We start from the raw sequence: 23252 nt of genomic DNA on the forward strand, positions 1-23252 counted from the left end.
GTGGGGGGCTGCCGGTGCAACTGCGCGACGTGAGAAATGTTTATTGAATCAACCAATTCATAAATGGCGCCCACCACCACTGCTCGCAGAAATGCGTGATTGTTGGTGTTGTGATGGTGCAGGTCTGGCGGCTGGGGGCGAATACGTCGAAGGAGGCGCTGGACGGGCTACAAAGTGCGTTTGTCGAAAAGTCTGCGAGGTGCCTCCGAGTGGTGCCGAGTGAATGCCTGTGGATCCGGGCACTCGAGGGGAGTTGCTCTGTGCAGGTGGTTGCGCACGTGCAGCGTTGTGCGACGAGGTCGATGTTACGGTCAGTTTGGCAGATCTGGAGCCTGAGGTTGTTTGTGACTGCAGCACGTCTTCTCGCGAGGCGGCGAGTTGCAATGAAGGCTGTTGCTCGACCACTGCTGGCTGCCTTGGAAGAGCGACTGGAGTCGGGGTCGACGAGGAAGATGGCAGCTGGGCGAGCAATTTGATGTCGACTCCATTGGACAAGTGCTCAACAAAGTGTCGATAGACGTGCTGATACAAATCAACCGTAAACTTGTCGTGGTAGGCCATGGCCTTTTGTTTAATGTCTGCGATTTTCTGCTTGTGGGATCGTGCCTGCTCTTTCAGCGCTGCTTGATGCTGCAGCAAGAGTTGATCGCGTGCCGCGACGAGAGCGCTTGCAGCCTGCTGGTTGGTTTGTTCGACCTGCTGCTCCAGCAAGGTCAAACGTTGTCGCAGCTCGTCGCACTCTGCTTGGGAGGCCTCGAGCTGTTGTGAAAGGTCGACCTGGTGTGACTCGCTTGCATCGTCATCCGCCAGGTTCCTGGTCACCTGAGAAAGCGACAGTGCACCCTGGTCTATCGCGGCCGCGTTGTGGAGCATTTCGGCGCGAAGCTCCTCCAGCTGAAATTCGGCTGTTTCACAGAGCGATTTCCAAGATTCAGACTCTGCCTGTAATCGATCTGCCTCGGCAATCTTGGCCTCAAGGCGGCGCTCCATCTCTTCGATGGAGAGTGCTAGTTTAGGCTGAGGTGCGCTGGCGGACGAATTCAGAGGCTGTTGATTTTGTTGTTGTGGTTGTTGTTGTTGTTGCTGGGCGGAGGAAGATTGGTGGAGAGACAAGGACGCCGCCGATGAAAGTTCCGCTTCAGCAAGGTGCTCGACGTGTCGATTCGAGTCGGGATCTCGTTCGCCAGGTACCAGCTCGGTCTCGTCGCCCAGGGAGAACATGTCGCCTTCGTGAAGATCTGGGTAGGCTTCCCAACCGTCGAGCGCCGGCAAGTCGAATAGCGACGTGTCCGCCGTCAACAGTATCTGCTCGGGATTGAAGGGGACATGCACCTTGTCATGACACTGTGTATTGGTTGCTTGACGTATTGAATCGGATTCGGGGTGCGCATTCTGTGAGAATGCGCCGTTTCCGGTTGAATGGGCGTCGTCTGGGTTGTCTTGTCGTCCGTGCGAGTTTGTCAGCTGCGATTCGAGAGTAGGACTGGCGTGCATCTCGTTGCGATTGTGCAAATTGCTCAGACTGCCCGGATTGCTCAGATTGCCCGGATTGCTCAGATTGTTCAGTTCGTTCAGATTGCCTGGTGCTCGTCCTTGTTCGCGCCCCGCCCCAGTGGAGTGACGAGCAGCACTGGTGTACTCTTGGTCATCGTCCTCAGACAGGGCAAGCGCGTGCACGAGCGCCTGGCTATCGACGCTCGAGTCGCCAATCCAGTCCTCGTCCGCAGCATCATCGCTCTCGGTGCCCACATCGCCAGCGTCGCCAGCGTCCACAGCGTATGGAATGAAGCTGCGTTGATTGCTCTCTGGATTTGTGGCTGGTCTTCCGGCGAGCGCCTGCTCAACCTCGTGCGCTAATGCATGGTAGTCCATCGGACTCTGCTTGGAAAATGTATGTGGCTTTGGACGACTGAGCTTCTCAGAGTTTGGAGACGAAATTTTGTAATCACGATGATGGCGATGGGTTGTCGATTTGTCAATACAATGGCCTTGTTGCAGTGTAACACTGACACTCGCGACAGACATTGAAGCAACAAATCGAATGCCAAAACCAATCACTCAAACACACACTCAAACACAGAGCAAAAGCACTGCACCTCCGAAGAACACGGCGCTCCAAGGCAAGCAGGCCACAACAACACCAAACAAACAAACAAACAGCAAACAATCAACGGAAAAAAACACCAAACAACACCAAACAAACAAACAATCAAGGGCAACACCAAACAAAAACACACAACCTCACCAAGCAAGCTTGGCAAGAAGACCGCGGGGATTGCGGGCGACAGCGCGCTTGCGCGTCTCATCCAGCGCAAAGAGCAGCACCGAGAAGGAGAAGGGGGCAAACCAGAATTCCGTGGGAGGAGGACGCGTGTTGAGATAGTCCTGGATGAACGGCACGTAAATGATCAGAATGGCCAGAACAATCGAGATGCACATGGCACGGATGAGGCGGAAGCTGCGGTGGGGGCCAGCCTTGAAGGGGTTGTGCTGGAAGAAGGACAGGTAGCGGGTGCGCGTCGAAAACAAGTGGCCAAACTGAATCTCGACAAGGGCAATAAAGTACACGGACTGGCCAGTGTAGAGCAGCTCGTTCAGCTCGTCCTGCGTCTTGCCGTGGAAGCCATCCGTCCACTTGTCAAAGGCAAAGATCAGGTCGGTCACGCCAAAACCGCCATACTTTTGCATGTACCAAAAGAACATGATGAACGCGCCCAGGCTGATAATCATGCCCTTGTACAAGAAGGCGTCGACCATGAAGCGCCAGTCGATAAAGCGCTGCTGGCGACGGTTGCGCGGGGGCTGGCGCATAATGTCACGCTCGGCGTGTTCCTTGACCAAGGCAAGCGCAGGAGCAATGTCGGTCGCCGCGCACGTGCAAATCATCAAAAAGGACGAGAGCGCAAGCGGAACGCCGAGCAGCACATTCACGAGCACCGGCATCACTTCAGCCCATTCACCAGCAGGCATCAGGTACAAGATGACCTTCTTGAGATTTTCAAAGATCAGGCGGCCGTGCTCGACTGCAACAAGAATGGACGAAAAGCTATCGTCAAGCAAAACAATGTCCGACGCCTCCTTGGCGACTTCCGAGCCGCTGCCCATGCACACACCGATATCCGCCTGACGCAGCGCAGGAGAGTCGTTCACGCCGTCGCCAGTCACAGCCACGCAGTGGCCTCGGGCCTGGTACTCTTTCACGATGCGCAGCTTTTGCTCGGGAGTGGTTCGAGCAAAGACAATGTCGCGATGCGCAAACACAAAGTCCCAGTGCGACGCGGTCATCTGCGGAATCTCCATTCCCGTGACGGTGATGGCGCCCAACGCGGACGGGCTCAGGTCGACCACGTAATCAGCGGGGTTGTCGCGGTCGTCTGCAGCTGCCCGCTCGTGGTGGTGTGTCATGCGTGCGATGGATCCCGTGCTGCGCACACTCATGGCATTCAGCTCAATGTTGTGCAGCTCGTCGTGGTGGGCAGCTTTGTCAGGAATCAGCTTTGCGTCGTCCAGCAACTCATCATCATCGGGGTCGGCATACGGCAACGGCGTTTTCGACGAAAAGGCGAGCTCAGACTGCCAGGCAGGTTTGAAATCAGCCAGCGAGCCGACGCGGTCCATGCGAACAATGCCGACCTGGCGCGCAATGGCCGTGGCGGTGCCAGGATGGTCACCAGTGACCATGACCACCTTGACGCCAGCAGTGTGGAAGCGTTTGATGCTCAGAGGCACATCCGGGCGAGGCGGATCGACCAGGCCAACCATGCCAACAAAGCACAGGTCATCCAAAGGCAGCGACTCGGGGTGGGGATCTGACGCAATTTCGACGTTCGAGTTCAGGTCAGTCTTGCAAACAGCAATCATGCGGTAGCCTTGGTTGGACAGCTGCTCGACCGAGCGGACAATGTGCTCCCAGCGAGGGCCGGCGGCAGGACCTTCAGACAGCCCGTCGTCCGACAGCAAGCGGGTGCACCGTTTGAGCATCAACTCGGCTGCGCCCTTCATCAGCAGTCGACGGCGAGTGACTGGCGCCGGGGTCGAGAGGGCCGTGTTGGGGTTGGCAGCAGCAGCACCAGCAGCATCGCCACTTCTGGCAAGTGTTGTCGGAGGTGTGGCATCGCGTTCAGCCCTGTCACTTTGCATGACGTGCTCAATCGCATCAAGGGGGCCGTCGTGAATGGACAGCATCCACTTGTTGCGCGAATTGAATGCAATGTGCGCGACGCGGGGGCTGCGGAGGCGAACAGCACCAATGTTGCAAAACTCAGAGCAGTAGCGCAGGATGGCAGAGTCGGATGCATCGCCACGAATGGCAGGCAGTCCGCCAGCTTCAGGCTCATCAGTGGCAATTGTGGCGTTGTTGCAGAGCGTCAGCGACCACAGGAGCTCGAGCACGCTGCGCGAGCCAGATTGCTGCAGACGGTGCACACGGGCGCGAGACTTTTCAATGCGATCGCTGCAAACAATGCGACCAACATGCATCTTGTTCTGAGTCAGCGTGCCCGTCTTGTCCGAGCACACAGTGTCCACCGAGCCGAGTGTTTCGACGCTGGTCAGGGCGCGAACGAGAATGTTGCTCTTGTGCATGCGCTTGGCAGTGGCAGTCAGCGCCAGTCCAACAGCCATGGGCAGACCCTCGGGGATGAACGTGACACCGACGCCAACCATCGTGGTGAGCAAGCCAGCCACCGACATGAACTGGGGGTACGAGTTGCGCAGCCAAGCACCCCACAGGATGGCAATGAACACTGCCGTGGCAACCGCCCACACGGAGAGAATGATGACCAGCACGCCAATGTCGCGCTCCAACGACGACGGGCCGCTCGTCTGGGACGCCATGATGGCAATTTTGCCCATGACCGTTTGGTTGCCAGTCGCCACAATGACGCCCTTGCCCGAGCCCTCGATGACATCCGAGCCGAGGAAGCCCATGTTGAGTGAATGCATAAAGTTTTCGTGCGTCGAGCGGGTGGTGGCAGTGACGGGTTCGCTCTCGCCAGTCAGGTTGGCCAGCGAGAGCTTCAGCCCGTGCACCTCGAGCCAGCGGACATCAGCGGGAAGGCGGCCGCCCATGTTGACAAGGACAACGTCACCCACGACAAGCGTCGTCGCTGGCACCGTCACAGTCTGGCCGTCGCGGATGACGGTGGCCTGCGCAACCGCGACCTTGGAGAGCGCGCTCATCACCTGCCCAGAGTGATGCTCCTGGAATGCCGCAAAGCCGCCCTGACTCAAGCCAATCAAGCAGAGCACCACGGCCAGGCCCAAGTTGACAGGGTCCGGCGGGTCGCCCACGGGCTTCCAGGCGAGGAAGCACAGCAGCGCAAAGCCCCAAATCATCGGGCCAAAGCCGCCCAAAAAGAACTTTGCAATCTTGCGCCACACGGGAGGCTTGGGGATGCGCAGGGCGTTGGCACCGTGCAGGTGGAAGAGCTTCTCGGCGACGTGGGGCGTCAGGCCGTTGGTCGCGCTCGTGTGGTTGAGGCTCGCCAGCAGCGCCGCGTCCGACATGACGTGGATTTCGGTCGCAGCATCCATGCGCAGCAGCGTGTCCGCCGAGCCAATGCGGTTTTTGAACTTGCGCTCGGCCTCAATGACCTCCGTCACGCGGTCTGACCGCGTCTGGAAGAGCACGGCGATGCCAGGACTGGTGTCGGCGGCAGCAGCATCAGCAGCAGCAGCGTTGGGCCCGGAACTGCGCAGCTGCGTGAGGCGCATGTCGCCCCCGACGCCCGCTCCGTCGTCGTCGTCGTCGTCGTCGTCGTTGACGTTGAGATTGTGATGTTCGTCATAATCGTCTTCGTCTTCGTCGTCGTCGTCGTCGTCGTTGTCGGCATGGAGGGACATGAGCGGCGGGTTGCGGTGGAGGAGGGTGGCACGGCTCTCGACCGCAGCAGCAGCAGCAGCAGCAGCATCAGTAGCAGCAGCAGCATGATGAGTGGTAGCAGCAGCAGCAGCAGAGTGGGTGCCGGCTAGGGGAGCTTGAGGAGCATGTGGGCGGGCTCCGCCGTCGGGATCATCATCTGCGTCCATTGGAAAGAAGAGACTCGAGTGTTGCGCTTTGGTGTTATTTTCGCTGGGTTGAACTTGGAGAAGAACAATACAAAAAGCAAACGCGATGCCAATGCAGAGCGAATGAGAGAGAGTGAAAGAGAGAGAGAGTGAAAGAGAGAGAGTGAAAGAGAGAGAGAGAGAGAATGAAAAGAAAAGAGTGAACCCTAATATAGAGCACGTGTGGCGAGCGATCAACGCGATATCAGAGAGAGAGAGAGAGAGAGAGAGAGAGAGAGAGACAGAGTAATGGACGGACAGAGTGATCAAGTCGACCGCCAATCTCGCTGTTCAAGCATGGGAAACAAAGCAAGTGCGAATGCGAATGCTTCACGCCCACCTTCAGTCGACCACGCGCTCGCTTCTCGCTTCTAGGCCGAGCTCCTTTTGCGCGCACAGCATCAGCATAGAGTCACCTAGACGAACTACCCACGCGAGCATCAGCACTCTGTCAAGTTCCAGCTGCCGCAGCGTCGTCTCGCTGCAATAAAAAACAATAACAAGCAAACCAAGCTTTGGAACCTGAAACAAACCCGGTTTTTTTGGTCAAGCTTTAATTGTCTCACAGTCACAACGTCAAAGTCACGCCGATAATGAACACATGAGAAAGCTATAAAAAAACCGGATTTCACATCGAACCAGGCGGCAAAAGCAGGTTTCAGCAAACAAACAAGAACAAGAACGGAAAAAAAAAACACCGAATCTCACGTCGCTCTCTCGGCTCGAACAACAACAACCAACTCCAAGCAGGGACTGTCATCGACGGGCGAGCACTTTACCAAGAAACGTCAACAGGAGCGTTTCAAGGTGATCGGAGGAGCTCAAATGGCGGATGCCGTGGCGCTCGTTTGGGTACACTTGCAATCGGTACGGCTTGCCGGCAAACACGAGCGCATCCACCAGCGCAGCCGTGTTGGAAAAGTGCACATTCTCGTCAATCAGACCATGGAGAATCAACAGACGGTCCTCTCTGTGAGAAAGCGAACAGATGGGGGAAAAAAAACAAACAGGGTGTTGGTTTGTGTTGTTTCAGATTTGTTGTTTGGTTGGTTGTTTGGTGAGTTGTCGGATTCAAAAAAATGGGTGCAAATCACCACCGTGCTCGACACCAAAACACAATTCATGAGACGCAAGGACTGCACTCACTCGTCTGGAAAGCCGTCAATGTAGTTCATGACGGACGCATGGCTGTAAATGCTCGAGGAGGATTCGTCAAAAAGGCCGAGATACCGCTCAGTGTACGCAGCATCGTACGACCGCCAGCACGAGACAGGTGCGCCTGCAATTGCCGCTCGGAAAAAGTCAGCGTGCTGAGCCAGGCCCATCAGTGCCAAGTACCCGCCTGCGTTCAGATACGACCAAAGTTTGAGCGCAATGTCAAGACAAGCAGAAAAAAAAATCAAGCGATCGGGGCAAAAAACGTACCGTACGACCAGCCGTAAACTGCTACTCGGTCAAGATCAATCAAGCCAGACTGCAGAGCAACATGCTGCAGGGCCATGATTTGATCGGCCATTTCAACTTGCCCAAGCCGGCCATGGAGATGCGTCTCAAACTCGACACCCCGTCGCGCCGACCCGCGGCCATCCACCATCACAACTGCATATCCCATGGCTGCTAACACGTGCAAGCGGAGTTGCGTACTAGCTTGGTACTCGTTCGTGACCATCTGGAGAGCACGTTGAACGTGAGTGGGTTGGCACGACCAAGATTTTGAGGCAAACGACAACAGCGTCGAACGCTCGACACAAAGCTGTACCTGCAGTGATGGGCCACCATACACATAAAGCACCGTTGGACAAGGAGTACTCGCGACACCACGCTCAGCCCGAGGCTTGAACAGCAGTCCGTGGATTGCAAAGCCTGGCAAAAAAAAGGGGGGGGGGGGGCAAAGAACATGTAACCAGTGAGGAACCATAGGAGCAAGGCAGGACAACAGCATGCCACAGGTACAGGCAGGACGGCAGCCAAAAAAAAAACAGAGCAAGCAAACAAGGCTTCTCACCATCGTGATGGGCAACCTGAAACAGCTCTGGCGCGGAAAAGTGAGGATACGCGGTTGATACAAAGAGGGTCGCATGCACGTGGGCGGCCAAGGTCGGCGCCTGCAGCGATGCAAGTGCACCAGACGCGCGGTTTGAAAGCAGCAAGCAAGCTAGTTGCATGACTGCGGCAACACCCGACTTGCAGGTGGGTGCGCCTTCAAGAACGGCTCCCGATGCTAGTTCTGAAGCTTCGGCAACTCGCAGATGCACTAGAACAGTGCAATGTGGAGCGGATATGGACGAGAACGTGTCCGTGTACCACTGGCATGTCGAGTTCATCGTGATTGCATGGGAATACCCCAGCGCGGTCAAGCGAACGGGTTGAAACACTGGCAAACTGGAGCGGCTTGCAGGGCAATAGACATCGCGAAGGAGCGGAACATCGAGCGCATACAAGTGAAGCTCGAGCGGTGTATCGCGTGTCCCCAAAAAGTAGACAAGGCCGCGTACAGCGTCACACCAGACACGCCCAGGCTCAACAATCCAAGGGCCTTGAGTCAATGGTACACGAGTGCTGTTGGTGACAATTCCGCTTGCGTTGCGAGTGCATGTGATGAAATCGAGATGGGCGAATCCAGTCCGTTCGCTGCACCAAATGAGAGAGGGTTCAGGGCTTGACGGCGATTTCGTCCAGATACAACAGTCTAGAATCTGTATGGGAATGCGTGTTTACGCGCATGTGTGGGGTCAGAACGCAGAGGAAACAGCGGAAACGGCGCTCGATTTCAGAAAAAAAAAAGCTGGGCTTACGTTCACCCAATGGGACGAAGACTCTTCGCAAACAACAAATCCGCCAAGATCCGCGAGCGTGACGCTTCCGTGCATCGAGAAAGAAGGCGTCGCAAACGCGCTCAACGGAAGAACGACGAGAACCAAATACTGTTGAGCTCGGTCCAAAAGCTGTAATTGAATCCTGCACACCATCCCAACAAACAACGGCCACGGAGAGCACAGAAAGGGACCAAACCCAAGTAAAGTGAGACCCCGAAAGGACATGGACTGAAACGTGCACGTTCATCGCTGCTTACCATTCGCCATCGGGAGTCCAGCTGCATCGCACAACGTATTCCAACCAAGGGAAAAGCCGAGAAAGCGCGCAAGGCAGCGAGCGAGTCACGAGTTCGCCAACGAGCTATTTGCACGGCAAGTGGGAGTGATGGACGTTGCAAGTAAGTGGAAGCAACAACAAGACCAAACAAAAACAAAACCAAACAAAAACAAAACCATACCCGGCCATTCGAAATCGTAAATTCAACAATTTTCACTTCTGATACGGCATTGGCTTGTCCTGAACAAAGAGGCAATGCAAAAAAGGGTGGTTCAAAAAGACAGAGTGAAGTGAGTGCGACAACCTCGGAGCGCAAATCCACACTTGCAAGCAGACGCACCGGTGCGTGGATATCTCAAAACCTCATCCGCGTGTTGGGCCGAGTTGCCAATATGAATGAGATCGACGGGCGCTTCATCGACCTCCATGAACAGTATTCGGTGCACGACAGGCGTGGTTGTGGGTGCCGCATCAGGTTGCGGCTGCCACCAATACCCCGTAAACCGGCTAAATTCCTCTTGCATGATAAATTCTGCCAATCCGGCAGACTTTGTGTGGCTGGCGATGTCGTCGGCTGCATCTGAATTGTGTGAGTGGTGCAGACGGGGTTTTCGAAGCAACCGACGCATCAAAGAGTCAGTTTCAGGTAACGTTGAAGAGCATTTTTCGCGTTTCATTATTCAATATGGATCACCTTGACGCGCAAATGTCACGCGGTGCTCTTTGCCTGTTTCAAGAAGGGCAATCCACACGTCGCCATCTCGAACGAACGATATCAAGTTTGGATTACTAGAAAATTTGCAATCCAGCCTCACACTTGGGTGCTGGGACTGCAGCTCATAAAAAACAGCCTACGTACAGAAAGGACAAGCAACAGGAATTGGAATGAGTGGGTTTGGTTGTTCAAGCTCATGGAAGAGGAAGCAAGCGGAGGGTGTGGGGGACGTTGAGCGTAACCTGCGAATTATTGCGAGATTCACAATAGTTGATTGACGAGTCCTTTGGAAAAAGCACGCGGCCGCTGTGACTGTGAAACTCGAACGAGGTAATTCCGAGAGCGTTTTGGCGCTTGCGCTCGCGACTGAGTTGCTCGTCACGAGACAGCCGCGCTGGGGCAGACTGGTCGTCGCAGCCGTTCAATCGGCCACCTTGTCCACTTGCCAGGATGAGTGATGGCCCAGTAGAACGAGCGCTGAAAAGGCACATTTGTTGCCAATGCGCTGCAGTTGGAACAGAGAGTCGAAAAGGGACAGAAAATGTGTGCGTGTGTGTGTGCGCATGTTAGACCCTGATCAAGTTCTCAGATGCAAAGCCCAGCAACATGCGCAAACACGTTGGATTTACCGGGCGCTTCGGACGGGCGGTGAGACGGGGACACGGACATGATTGTATGCTCTCGGAAACCCCGAGGAACACCAAGAAACAACAATCGCGGAGGCCGGTCTTCAGCTCGCAATGAGCAACTTGGTGAACTGGCACGAGAGTCAACTGCACTACGTACGGATGGAGTGATTGCGCGCGATGAAAGCGCGCTGCCGTTTTGTGACGCGGATCGCCAGTCGTTCATTGGGATTGGCGGGGAAGCAGTCTGGACACTATTACTATTACTACCAGAGAGAAGATCGTCATGATGATGATGAAGGTGATGATGATCCGAAGACGAAAGGCAGGAGCTGATGTCTGAGCTCGACCCGTTCTCAGAGGATTGGGCATCCCAGAACGCAGAGTCATCGTCGTGGTGCGCACCGTCGTCATAATCGTCCTGGTCTTGGCCTTCTTGATCTGGACTGCTGTATTGACCGTGGGCTTGAAGGATTCCGTCCGCGGGATTCAGCAGCACCGACGTGTCGTCAAAGACAAAGTGGTGCGGCACATTGACGAGCAGATTCAAGTGCTGCTGGCGCAGCGTCTTGACCTGCGAGGTGTACATCGACCACATGCTCGGCGGTTGCATTGTCTGCATTGGCTGGTGCACTGGAGCAGGAAGCACAGAAGGAGGAGGGGGTGGCGCAGCCGAAAGTGGAGAGGACGAGCGAGGTCGAGCACCGACACCGACGACCGGCTCTGACGACGCCATTGGGCCTGCCTGGTGGACACCGGAAGCGCGAGCGGAGTGCAGTGACGAACGGAGCGAGCGGGACACGCGGGACGGAAGCGACGAGCGGAGCAGGGACGCTCTGTAGCGAAGCGGGGAGCCAGATCACAGAGAAGCGTTGTGAAGCTGAAAGGAACACAGAGAGGTCTGTGTGAGCGAGTAAAGTGAAGTGAAGTGAAGTAAAGTGAAGTAAAGTGAGTAAAGTGAGGAAAGTGAGCTGTGCGTTGTCAAGACAAGCCGTGAAGAAGAAGCGGCTAAAATCTGAGCGGTGTTTTGCAGCAACAACGGCGTCACAATGTAAACCACACAAACTTGCTCAGATGGGGAAATTAGAAGAGTGAATTTCGACCCAAAAGGCTGTGCGTAAAAATCGAGCAAATCGCAGGCTCAGAGTCCATAAACACAAAGAGAGCGAGACAGAGAGAGAGAAGGGCTGATCTCAAAGTCAGTCTCGCTGCTTTGACTCCATCACCCGCGTCATTCGATCAATCAATAGAAGCCTACTCAATTCCAATCCGATGCTGAGTTGCATCTTCTTGAAACAGGCAATCCAGGGAAGGCTGTAATGCAAGTCCAATGAAAGAAGGAACAGTCTTTTTTTTTTTTTTTTTTTTTTTGTTTTGTTTTTTTATTCCTCTCACTGCCATCCTCATTTCGACCCAACTGATCACAATCGTCACTATCCGAATGCACAATCCAGCATTGTCCATGCTGAACGCACCGCCCAGGTCGCGCTCGGTGCCAGTGCTCCGTCGCTCGCCGCCGTTCTCGCTGTCGTTCTCGATCGCTGCGATTGCACTCCTGGCACTGACTGTGCTCGCTCCGTCGTCGCCAGTGGTGCTGCTGGGCAGGTCGTTCGCTCCGGGCGTTGTGCTCGCTGCGGCCCAGTCCGATCAGCAGCAGCAGCAGCCAGACGCAAACGCACCCGTCGTCGTCCTCAGCGATGACACTGCAGCACAGTCATCATCGTCCACCAAGCTCGTCTTTGAGATGGACGAGTCAACAACGCAATGCTACTATGCAGACGCGATCGCAAGCGAGCCGTTCGTCCTCTCGTACCAGGCAAGACAAAAACAAAAAAAAAAAAGCTGCAAACTTTGGGAAGCCGAAATTGGTCAAAGTCTGAGCAACAAAGCACAAGAAAGAAAAGAAAAAAAAACCAAGTGAATGCAAAGAGGACCAATAATCATCCAACACACTCACACCTACACTCACAATCGAGCCAAAGTCACCTCATTCAGCTCAAAACCCGTGCTTGTGTTTGATTGTTTGTCCCCCGTGCAGGTCATCACCGGAGGCAACCTGGACATTGACGTCGCTGTCGTAGACCCCAACAATGTCGAGGTCTTCCGTCGCGACCGCTCGACGCTTGATGGCTTTGAGATGGTGCCAAAGACGAGCGGAACCTTCTCGGTAAATCGCGGCGGAGCTCGCTCTTCGACTTCTTGCCAGCAAAAGCTACAACAGAATGGTGTTACTCATAGCGAGTTCTTTGCTTCACGTTGTAGATTTGCTTTAGCAACGAGTTCTCCACGTTCACCCACAAAACCGTGTTTTTCGATGTCAAGATTGGCGACCAAGCTGTGGCCGAGAACGAACTCCCCGCCCACACCACTGTGATGACCAAGATGGAAATGGATGTGCACTCGACCCATCAGAATCTCGATCGGGTAACAGACGACGTTTTGACGATGAGGGTGCGACAGAGTTGGGTTGGTTGCTGACCGTTTTTTTTTTTTTTTTTTTTTTGCTTTTTTTTCTTTTTGGGGCGTCGTTGGCGAATGCAGGTCATTGCATTCCAGCTGCACCACCGAATTGAAGAGGCAACTGATCGGGACTTGGCCGAAGGACTGAACACGCGCGTGTTTGTATGGTCGCTTCTTCAAGCCCTCGTCATGATTGGCGTTGGCGTTGGCCAGGTCGTTCTTGTACGTCGGTTATTCCAGTCAGACAAGGCTGGACCGTCATTGTACGGACAGCGACGACCGATATGATTGGCCCGGGCACCCCATGAGGCTTTTAGATGGTTGTTTTGACAGCAAAAACACAAACATAATAAAGATCACGACTTTCATTGGCACGAACGGCGATGACGCATTGATCTCAAACTAGCAATCGAGCGAGCGCTATGTGCTCTGTAGGATATTCTCGAGTGCGATTGGGTGGAGCGTGCTTGACACTTGCGTGTTGCACGATGTGAGCTTCGATGTCATGTGGAGTTTCGTGCAAGATCGGCTGTGACGCTGTGCGCAGAGTCGAGCGAACGCCAGCAAGAATGATCCAAATACCAAATCACATTGCGAATGGATTGTGACCACTCTATTTTGTTTTTGTTTTTGTTTTTGTTGTTGTTGTTGTTGCGGGTTTGTTGGCTTGTCTGTGCGATTTCCATTCCCGTCCACCAGTTTTAACGGCAACAGTAAGGCCAAATCGCATCATCAAACCCAAACAAAGGAGCGATTCGTGATTGTCGTTCGATTGTCTCGCTTGTCTTTGAACTTGGTCTCTACTGCGGTGCCACTGTGAAGAGGAGAGCAGCTCAGCACAAAGAACCACAAAGAAGCAGCCGATCGAGACGCGCTGCAATCTTGTGTCCTGCGGCTTTGCTCCTCCGATGCGCTCCTGTTGCAGCAATAGAATTGATGTGAGCAAAAGCAGTGTCACGATGAAAGGAACAACATCACCGCTGCGACTATGAATGCATCAACGGCAGCGACGTCGCAAAAATCCAAACAAACAAAAAAACAAAAAAAAAAACAGCTTTATGTCTGCCGAGCTGATATGCGGTCGGTCGAGCTGCATTCTGCCGCGCTCCTCGATTCGCCGCTTGTCAAATCAAAGCAGTGGAGGTGATCAAAGAAGCGCGCATAGCAGAAGAGGGGAGAGGCAGGTCAACTTGTGAAAAGCGCCGGTTTGCGGCAAAATGGCACAAAACCCAACAAAAACCGCAATGAGCATGTGAGCGCGTGGCTGACACGCTCACGTTTCAGAACGGCGAACGAATGGGATGGAAGCCCATCCGCATCTCACTCACTCACTCACTCACTCACTCACGCACGCACGCACATACAACCGAAGCTCAGCAATGTGGCGTTGCGGGCAAGCGTTTGTTGAAAAAAACTGCGAGCTCACCCGATCAGCGTCTCTGATTCAAAACACACGCGTCCACCCTCAACAGATGGCAACCAAACGAATTGCCCCTGGTCTGCTGCTGATGCTGCTGATGCTGTTCTGCGCGGCAAATCACGTTCAGCTGGCACAAGCAGTCAATGCATGTGACCCTGGCGTGTGCGATTGCTTGGGAACCAGTGTCGATTGCAGTTATCGAGCTCTCACAACCGTTCCTAGCGCAATCCCTGTCACCACAACCCGCCTGTAAGTGTCGCCGTCGAGTTGACCTCAAATTGAAGCTTTGCCCGTTCTGATTTGCGTACGGTCGATAGGTCTCTACAGGGCAACCTGATCCCCAGCATTGCTGCCGGCGCATTTACAGGCCTAACTGCGCTGACAACCTTGTAAGCAAGCAGTGACATGACGAATCAAGCACCAAACAACTCACCCGTTTGCGACTCGATCTGTAGGCATCTCTACGCCAACCAGCTCACGAGCATTCCCGCTTATAACTTCACAGTCCTGACTGCCCTGAAGGATTTGTAAGCAAACGCGAGGTCAAAAGAATCGCACGCATGCCTACCTGCTCACTCATTCGGATGACGCTTTCTGTAGGCGACTCGATAACAACCAAATCACCAGTATTTCGGCAAACGCATTCGTAGGCCTGACTGCACTGACGCAGCTGTACGCAAGCATGCGAGAAAGACATGACGAATCAAGCCAGCCATCACCATCGACTCACAATGTTTGCGGGTCCATCTGTAGCCTTTTGTATAACAACCAGATCTCCAGCATTCCGGCCTCTGCATGGGCAGACCTGAATACGCTGATCAACTTGTAAGCAAGTCAGAGGCAAGGAAGAATCACACTAAAAACGGCTCATTGGTTTGCGACTCTATCTGTAGAAGTCTGTATCAAAACCGGATCACCAGCATTAACGACGCTTCACTGACAAGCCTCACTGCGCTGAAGACATTGTAAGCACCACGAAAAGACATGTAGAATCGCACTCTGAAGCGGCTAAATCACGTGCGACTTTTATAATGTAGAATTCTGGACAACAACCAAATCACCAGTGTTCCTGCTAACGCATTCGCAGGCCTGACGTCGCTCACCTACTTGTACGTCAGCCAAATAGTGAGAATCATAAACAAACCGCTGACTCGTTTGCGACTGTATCCACAGGACCGTGCAAAGCAACCCGATCACCAGCATTTCCGCGGGCGCATTCGCAAGCCTGAGCGCGCTGACTTGCCTGTAAGCAAGCAATGACTGGAGACATCGCGCACAATGAGCTCACTCGCTTGCGACTCTGTCTGTAGATATCTGTCCTCCAACCAGCTCGTCAGTATTCCCGCAGACGCATTCACAGACCTCACTGCCCTGACTCTCCTGTAAGCAACCAAAGGGCATGAAGAACCACACACAAACGGCTCACGCGGTTTGTTTGCGACACTTGGTAGAAATCTGCGGGACAACCAGTTGACCAGCATTTCTGCGAACGCATTCACAGGTCTGGTTGCGCTGACACAGCTGTAAGCAAGCAACGAAACGCAGATTGTCATGAGCAGTTCACTCATTTGCGCTCCATCTGTAGACAATTGCCGGGCAACCAGATCACTAGCATTGCAGCAGACGCATTCACAGGCTTGAATGCGCTGAGTTTCTTGTAAGCGAGCTACAGCTGGACGAATCAAGCACAAACAGCTCACTTGTTTGCAACATTTCATGTATTTGTAGGGATCTAACCTCCAACCAGTTCAGCAGCATTCCCTCCTCTGCACTCACAGGCCTGCCTGCGCTTAGTACCTTGTAAGCAAGCGAGATACTGAGAACCACACACAGACGGCTCACGCGCTGGCGATATTCTCGATAGGATTTTGTACACCAACAGCATCACGAGCATTCCTGCAAACGCATTCGCAGGCATGACTGCGCTGCAAGCCGTGTAAGCAAGTCAAAGGCATGTAGTACAGACATGCACACCAACGGCTCACCCTCGTCTCGTATGCGACTCTGCCTGACAGAGTTTTGTCCACAAACCAGATCACCAGCATTGCCGCCTCTGCATTCACCGGCCTGACTGCGGTGACATACTTGTAAGCAAGAGCACCTGAATCATGTCGTTGATTCGCCTCTGACTTTGAGTGACTGCTTAGGGTGTTGGATGGCAATCCTGTCACCACTTTGCCCCCGGGGCTGTTCCAGGGCTTGCCAAATGGATTGTATTTATCAGTTTCACAACAATACATGAGCCCCAACAACTTTACCTTTGGTGGGAATACTGTCGCTCCGCCCAGCACCTATGGCAGTGTCTCCGAACCATACCGTAAGTTTGAGAGGTGATTGCCGTGCGATCGTTTCACTGACGCTTGTACTGTACTGCAGCGTGTGATACAGGCTGTGCCACCTGCTATGCGGCTGGGTCTGGTGCGTGTTGTGCAACCAATTGCCTGGCCTGCAATTCATCCGATTCCTGCACTCAGTGCTACGACGGTTATGTGTCGATGGGCAGCGTCTGCATCGCATCAGCCGCGACCAATGCGTCCGATGCGTCCATCGCGTCCACGCAGTCTGCTTCGGCGGCGTCGGCTATGTCTCTGGTTTCCGCCGCTTCAGCGCTTTCGGCGTCCGCTGCTGCTGCATCTTCGGCGTCACAGGCGTCCGCGTCATTGGCTTCTGATATTTCCGCAACCTCGGCATCAATGGCCTCACTGGTATCTGCATCAGTTGCTGTTGCATCCTCGGCTTCCATTGCCTCACAGGCGTCCGCATCAGCCGCCAGTGCTTCATCCGCATGGCAGACATCGGCAGTATCGGCGGCGTCCGATGCTCCACACGAATCAAGTGATGCTTCTTCTTTGCCGATTATTCTTGGAGTCATTTTTGGCGTGCTCGGCCTCCTCTTGTTGATTGCACTGTTCGTAGCCCTTCGGCGCCGTCGCTCGCCAAACGCATTGGCAACCACCAGCACAGCCACCAAACTGCGCGCATCAACTTCCGGGTCTGAACTGGCTTACCAGTCTGCTGAGCATAGCGACACTGCGGGAATCCTTGAGAATCCAACTTATGAAGCTGTGTCCTCTCCTGGCAACCCCGTCTTGTACGAAGATGTTGCCTCCTCAAGCCGCCTGGCGCCGGTGGGTTTGTCGGAACAGGTGTATGCCGAAGCGTCTGCGTCTGCATTCGGTACGGCCCAGGTTTCAGGAAGCGGCGTCGAGTATGCCGATACGCTGCTGCCCAACGCTTCGTCTGTGCGTGTGCCGTCCGCAAACGCGGCGACCACGTATTCGGCGATCGCTGTCGTGCCATCCGAGCAGACCTACGTCGCGTCGTCTGCTGCTAGCTCCCATGCCGTGTACGAGGATGTTGGCTCAAGGCCCCGGGCTCCTGTTGGTTTATCGGAACAGGTGTATGCCGACGCAGCGGTGTCTGGATCGGGTGTCCAGTACGCCAATCCTTTGCTCCCTGATCCCTCGTCTGTTCGCATGCCAGCCGCGACCTCGCCAACCACTTACGCGACGGTCGCTGGTGTGCCTTCCACGCAGACGGGGAATGTCGACTACGCGTCAATTGCCAACTAGTAAACTGGCGATGTTGGTTTTCTGCAGCTCGAATGCATTCTAAAGTTGTTTTGTGTCGTTGTTATGCTTCTCAATTTGTGTTGTCCTCGTGTTTTTGCGCTAGCTTCAATTTCCGATTCATCATTGTTGTCATTTTGTTCGATTCATCATTGTTGTCATTTTGGTGCTGGAAAAAAAGATTCCGAACTGAGACAAGTGTCCGCAGCTCGTCAAAGCTTTCGAGGATGGAACTGATCATCCGCGAGATAGGTGTAATGTTGCAATGGCGGGCAACTTGTCCCTTGGTGCAATAGTGCTTGGCTTCGTTGTGAGGCTCCGAGTGACTCGATGACATTCTTTGTTTGGTTTTGTGCTCGTCCGTTCGAAATTCAACGAAAGGAAGGCACAAAGGTGCACTACTGCGCCTACAAAAGCACGGCAAAACTGTACTTGTGGTTGCTCGAATTTCGACGCAGAGCGTTCTCCGATTGAGGCGCCAGCTCACGCGTTTGTGTGATTCAGATGAAGTTGGGGAGTCCACAGCTCAATCGCAAAAAGCAAAGCCGGGGGCCGTCGTTGAATGAGCAACGATGTGCATTTCGAGTTTAGAGCTGAATGACTTGTTCTACCCCATGCAGACCTACAAGTGCTCGGCAGCGCGGTGGACGGACGGATCAATGAATCGACATTGCTGACTTCGATTCGCTTCTTTCCGAACAACAACCCCCGTTGCTTTCGATTCGATGGAAGCTACTACAATCACTCCATTTTCCTAAAGCGTCGCGTCTCGGCTCAGTCTTCTTTCCTGTTTGTTATGTCGGCCAAACCGAAGTCGCAAGCGGATCTACCGCCTCCAGCCGCCGATCCGAAGCCGAACGCGCGCACCGCATCCGCAGCTTCCTTAGACGATGTTGACGCTAGCCAGTCGACGAAACGAGCCAGAGCGAACGTAAGCGACTTGCTTTTGATGTTCCAAATTTAGTCAGATTTTGTGTCTCGGCAGTTCCCGCCCGTTTGTTTAGTGTGGTTTTTTTGCCAACCTTTCCCTCTTCAACAACCCCATGTTGACGCCCCTTCTGCTCCAACGCGATTGCGTGAATGTGTACTTGAGAGTTTCCACCGCAGTCATGTTGTTCTTTGACAGCCTGTGACGATGCCAAAATGTTGCCCACTTTCGCGCCCGAATTCAAAACTTTGCCGTTTGGTTAATAGAATCAACAAGTTGTCGACAACGCATCCCACGGCGCTTCACAGCAGCTGACTGCAATGAAGAATGCACAGCGTTCCCTGACGGCCGTGACGCAAGTGCAAGCAGATGTCGCAATGCCAAACTCAGGTAAGAACTGACTTTCTGTGTGTGTGTGTGTGTGTGTGTGTGTGTGTGTGTGTGTGTGTGTGTGTGTGTGTGTGTGTGTGTGTGTGTGTGTGTGTGTGTGTGTGTGTGTGTGTGTGCGTGTGTGTGTGTGTGCTTCATTTGACTTTGGGTGACCTTGCCAGGTGACAGCTTTTTGTCTGCTCGCTTCGAACCCGGCGGTATGCCAGACGTGCCCGAGTTTCCGATCCGCCGACGAGCTGTGGAAGACAGGTGTCTCAACTTGCTGCAGCTGAGTATTCAGGGTTTGCAATACCCTTCTCGTGGTCACTTCCCACTCTGGCAAATGATCTCGATGAGTGGAATGGGCAAAACTTCGTTCGGTGTCCAGCTGCTGTCCATGCTTTCCGCTCGCTTGGAGGAGGACACTTGTGAGGTCAGTCTGACATTGCATCTGTATTTGGATTTTGATTCGTGTCTTTTTGCTCGACTGTGACAACTTACAAAGCATGTCTCGTGTCGCATTGTAGTTGGATCGCGATGAGAAGCTCCTGGTTTCATCCGTTCTGAAAAACCCGAGACGAGTCTACATCGACTTCAACGGCCATGGCGATGCCATTAGCAGCCCCGACCATGATCCGGGACGGAGCCTGCTTGTGCCTCGTCTGGTTGCTCGTGCTGAGCTCGGCACGAGCATCGATGTAGCGCGTTCCAACGCTGCTTTTTGCGCAGCAGAGCCCAACTTCAACGGCGACGCTGTGCTGAACAGAATCTTCGCGGCGCATCGAGCAAAGAATCACATCCGAGACGATGAGGTCGCGCTTTTGTTCATTCACGTGGATGAAGCACAACTTGCTCGCGAGGCTCTCGTCTTAGAGTTGCAGCGAAATGCGCGGGAAGATTTCATCAAGAATTCAACCCGGACCAAGGAGCAAGTCGAGTCGTTTGTGACCAGCCCGGCAGCCATCGCGGACTTCAAGTTAAAGGCCAGTGCCCGCTTCAAAACGGAAGTCGCCTCGCTCTTGAACTACAACTTCTTTGGCCCCTCCCAGCCGAACCTGGTCGTCCTCCTTTTCACCGGGACTGGCGACGCCGGAGTGAGATTCCAGCCGAACCAAAATGGAATTATGCCGCTCGACCTCGAACCCTTGAGCCAGGAAGACAGCCTAGCCTTTGTTCAACAATCGGCCCGATCGACGACACCCTGGCATTCTGACTGGTTCCAAGACACTGCCTTTCAACATCTGGTCGCGGATTTGGGCGGCTCCCCGCAACTTCTCGCCGCGCTTGTTGCCAGTCGTCCCAAGCAACTTTCCCGCCCTCCTGGTGCCCCAGCTGCCAAAAACAAGGTGCTTTTCGAGGTCGCGCTCAGCTTTCTGCAAACGGAGAGTGTTATCAAACACAATCGCGATTTGTCGTCGAGCGTTGCGCTACGGATGCTGTGGCTGACAATGACCCACACCTATGTGCCACCCGACTATGTGATGAATCCGACAACCGGTGAAACAGTGCAAGATTTGGCCGAGACGGGAGGCGCTACTCTGGTTCGAAAGGTCGCTGATCATGTTGGACTTCGTGTACCGATTGTCCTGCTGCGACCCATCCTTGCCAAGATCCCTGTTGCCGAACGTGCACCCATTTTGGATCTTTTCACATTTCCTTACCAACCGAACAGCGGTCGGGGCTTTGAGCTTGGCCTCGTGGCCACTCTCGCCATTCGCTTCGGTCAACAAGTCCGGCCGTTCACAATTCACAACTTGTTCGGCATTTCTCCCGATGTCCCGCTTCCCTTCGGCAGCGACAGCACGCAGAGTCCCGAGGCCCCTCGGACCTTCCGAAGGACTGCGACGCCCGTACTGAATGCAGTGCAAGACACGAGCCAGTTCGCAACCTCGACCGCCTCGAAACCGACTTTCGATGCTGCCGAAGCCGTGGATGCTGTCGACATCTGGATGGGCACGAAGGTTCGAGTTCAAGCAGGCGCTCCTGGAGTGGTCTTTTTGCACGCTGCAAGCACGTCAGAATTTGATGCACGTCTCGTCTTAAAGAGCATTAACGATGACGAGCGACCGTTGCTGATTCTTCTGCAAGCAACGGACGAAGACTTGCCCAAGAAGGGTGACGCAGCCGACAGGACCGCCAAACTCTTCAAAGCGTATTCGGCCATTCGCAATTCGACCTTTGGCAGCAAATTCGACATTGTTTTGTGTGTTGTGACTTCGAACAACCTGACCAAGTCGTGTCGCGACGCGTGGCAGACAGGATTTCGGAACGCTGCGACGCTGCCGGCCAAGGACGAGCTCAAGCCGGCTGTACCGCTCACAAAGCACAAATCTCGCAGGACGGTTGGCGCCGCTGCAGCGAATGTGCAAGTCCCGCCGCTCTGGATGCTCGATCCGAACGATGCTGCTCCGCTGACGTCAATGTTCCGGCATGCTACAGTGGTTTCTGATCCGACATCGGCCTGCGAGTAGAGTGCTCACAAGCTCACAGCGGAACTCGAACAGATTGTTTTTCACGGTTGAAAGCTTTAGGAAGAATAACAAAGCAAAAAGAACTTAGGATCTGAGACAGTTGAATGTCGCCAGAATAACACTCCAAAAATGCATGCAGGTGGAGTGCTCAAAGAGCTCACAGAGGAACTCGAACAGATGATCAGTCGAGCTGACGGTGGAAGGATTAGGCATTCCCCACCTATCAGCCTCCAGATGCGCCCAGTCTCTCGGTTGACTGACAATTGCATGCTTTGTCCACAGGTCCATGCTCACCTCACAGCTGAGGAACAACAGCAGTACCGTGAATTGAAACACCCGCTTCTTCAAGCGCCATTCCGTAAGCGCCGTTTGACGAGATTGGTGCGAGCTGTTTCGACTCAATGTGTGCGCGCTCATGAACGCATGCTGGAACAACAGGAGAGCTGAAAAGCACGCCAGCCTTGATCCGCGATTCGCTCCGTGGCCTGATCACATTGGAGCGAAAGCAAGTACGTTTCTAGTCGAGCTTAATGACCGAATTGTGAAGTTTGTCTAATGGTGTTGCTCTGCAGGACAGCTACACACGACTGGAGAGAACCTCCTCCTCCATCGAGGCGCTGCTGCTGAAACGGATGAAAAAGACGCTCGCAAACGACACCGATCCACTTGAGCATCGGTCGTTTCTTGCTGCCACAATCCCCGGTACAGGGAACTCGTGTCTGTGTGACGCGTTTGTGCATCAAATTGCCCCGGCAGCTCATCGTAACAGAGATCGTTACGGAAGAAACAATCTGTTGTGCTTATCCGTCTCTTTCGACGGTCCTTCCGGTTTCGACTCTGCGAACGACTGGACAGTTCTCAAGCAAGCCAATCCGGAGCATGCTCTGTCGACTCGCCTGCTGGCTGCCTACTTTGAAATTCCCCCGAGGTTTTTTCAGGACAACTTTGAACAAACTGGCAGCTTCCAGGTCGCTGCTACGCTCCAGTTCATCCAAGAGTTTGAGTACTCGGCTCGTAACGACAGTCAGCAGCCCACGAGTCATGATCAACTGCCGTGGCTTGCCATCGCTGTTGACGGAATTCAACAGTTGCTTGGCTTTTCGAGCTGGCACAACGCTCAACGTCAACGTCGGCTGCTGGACAAGACTCTCGCGTCACTCAAGGCTGCCGTTAAGCGCCCCGCAGCGCGACTCTTTGTGCTTTACGCTGGCACTTTGTCCGATGACCTCACCACTGGCCTGATTGAGTCGCTCCACTCTCAAACCTCAACTTCAAGCAAGTTTGACGTGGATGAGGAGGAGGTGCCTGAACCCCCGCGCGTGGATGCAAACCTCGAGAGCCAGTTACATCCTTCCGATGGCATACCACGCCACATTGAGAAGGTTCTTGGTGTGTTTTTTTTTTTCAGGTGAAATTGTGTATTCAAGAATGATTCACAACCTCAAAAGCAAAACTCAGGAAGACTAATGAAAGAATAGCCCCCTTTTCAAGCAAAGTTCAACGAAATGGGCCCGTGTTTGAGTCTGGCCCTTCAGTACGCCCCCGATGCCGCG

General features: G+C 54.0%; 6 protein-coding genes across 6 annotated transcripts; 3 read left to right on the forward strand and 3 right to left on the reverse strand.

Moving 5' to 3' along the window:
* Positions 1-7: 7 nt before the first annotated feature.
* Positions 8-1903, reverse strand: CAOG_03459 (hypothetical protein). Its single transcript, XM_004364241.2, has one exon. It carries the CDS (start codon positions 1870-1872, stop codon positions 58-60), a length of 1815 nt encoding a protein of 604 aa, XP_004364298.1. The 5' UTR covers positions 1873-1903; the 3' UTR covers positions 8-57.
* A 21-nt stretch (positions 1904-1924) lies between these two features.
* Positions 1925-6173, reverse strand: CAOG_03460 (Na/K-ATPase alpha 1 subunit). The gene has a single exon (XM_004364242.2). The coding sequence runs from the start codon at positions 6028-6030 to the stop codon at positions 2242-2244; it is 3789 nt and encodes a 1262-aa protein (XP_004364299.1). The 5' UTR covers positions 6031-6173; the 3' UTR covers positions 1925-2241.
* A 477-nt stretch (positions 6174-6650) lies between these two features.
* CAOG_03461 (DPP9 protein) lies at positions 6651-11095 on the reverse strand (the record flags this gene model as incomplete). Its single annotated transcript, XM_004364243.2, has 12 exons — positions 6651-7018; positions 7195-7390; positions 7474-7717; positions 7808-7911; positions 8054-8744; positions 8844-9006; positions 9122-9225; positions 9323-9381; positions 9482-9721; positions 9836-9992; positions 10099-10361; positions 10486-11095. 12 exons carry the CDS (start codon positions 11093-11095, stop codon positions 6805-6807), a joined length of 3045 nt encoding a protein of 1014 aa, XP_004364300.2. The 3' UTR covers positions 6651-6804.
* Positions 11096-11828: 733 nt separating this feature from the next.
* Positions 11829-13320, forward strand: CAOG_03462 (integral type I protein). Its single transcript, XM_004364244.2, has 4 exons — positions 11829-12298; positions 12521-12649; positions 12745-12906; positions 13024-13320. The coding sequence occupies exons 1-4, from the start codon at positions 11924-11926 to the stop codon at positions 13228-13230; spliced, it is 873 nt and encodes a 290-aa protein (XP_004364301.2). The 5' UTR covers positions 11829-11923; the 3' UTR covers positions 13231-13320.
* Positions 13321-14414: 1094 nt separating this feature from the next.
* CAOG_03463 (hypothetical protein) lies at positions 14415-17943 on the forward strand (the record flags this gene model as incomplete). The annotated part of the gene is made up of 16 exons (XM_004364245.2): positions 14415-14611; positions 14680-14751; positions 14818-14889; positions 14963-15034; positions 15116-15187; positions 15256-15327; positions 15400-15471; positions 15536-15607; positions 15673-15744; positions 15814-15885; positions 15948-16019; positions 16091-16162; positions 16227-16298; positions 16378-16449; positions 16510-16679; positions 16739-17943. The coding sequence occupies 16 exons, from the start codon at positions 14415-14417 to the stop codon at positions 17932-17934; spliced, it is 2499 nt and encodes an 832-aa protein (XP_004364302.2). The 3' UTR covers positions 17935-17943.
* Positions 17944-21828: 3885 nt separating this feature from the next.
* CAOG_03464 (hypothetical protein) lies at positions 21829-23111 on the forward strand (the record flags this gene model as incomplete). The annotated part of the gene is made up of 3 exons (XM_004364246.1): positions 21829-22057; positions 22138-22208; positions 22272-23111. 3 exons carry the CDS (start codon positions 21829-21831, stop codon positions 23109-23111), a joined length of 1140 nt encoding a protein of 379 aa, XP_004364303.1.
* Positions 23112-23252: the final 141 nt, after the last annotated feature.

The sequence above is a fragment of the Capsaspora owczarzaki genome (genome assembly GCF_000151315.2).
Source record: "Capsaspora owczarzaki ATCC 30864 unplaced genomic scaffold supercont2.4, whole genome shotgun sequence".
Lineage (NCBI taxonomy): Eukaryota > Filasterea > Ministeriida > Capsasporidae > Capsaspora > Capsaspora owczarzaki.

What these genes read in the sequence shown, in the direction of transcription:
- CAOG_03459 (XM_004364241.2), bottom strand. Translation starts at nt 1,872, where the DNA reads ATGGACTACCATGCATTAGCGCACGAGGTTGAGCAGGCGCTCGCCGGA.
- CAOG_03460 (XM_004364242.2), bottom strand. Translation starts at nt 6,030, where the DNA reads ATGGACGCAGATGATGATCCCGACGGCGGAGCCCGCCCACATGCTCCT.
- CAOG_03462 (XM_004364244.2), top strand. Translation starts at nt 11,924, where the DNA reads ATGCACAATCCAGCATTGTCCATGCTGAACGCACCGCCCAGGTCGCGC. An exon ending in AGACGAGCGGAACCTTCTCG is followed by an intron (nt 12,650 to 12,744) that starts GTAAATCGCGGC and finishes TTCACGTTGTAG; the next exon opens with ATTTGCTTTAGCAACGAGTT. An exon ending in CCCATCAGAATCTCGATCGG is followed by an intron (nt 12,907 to 13,023) that starts GTAACAGACGAC and finishes TGGCGAATGCAG; the next exon opens with GTCATTGCATTCCAGCTGCA.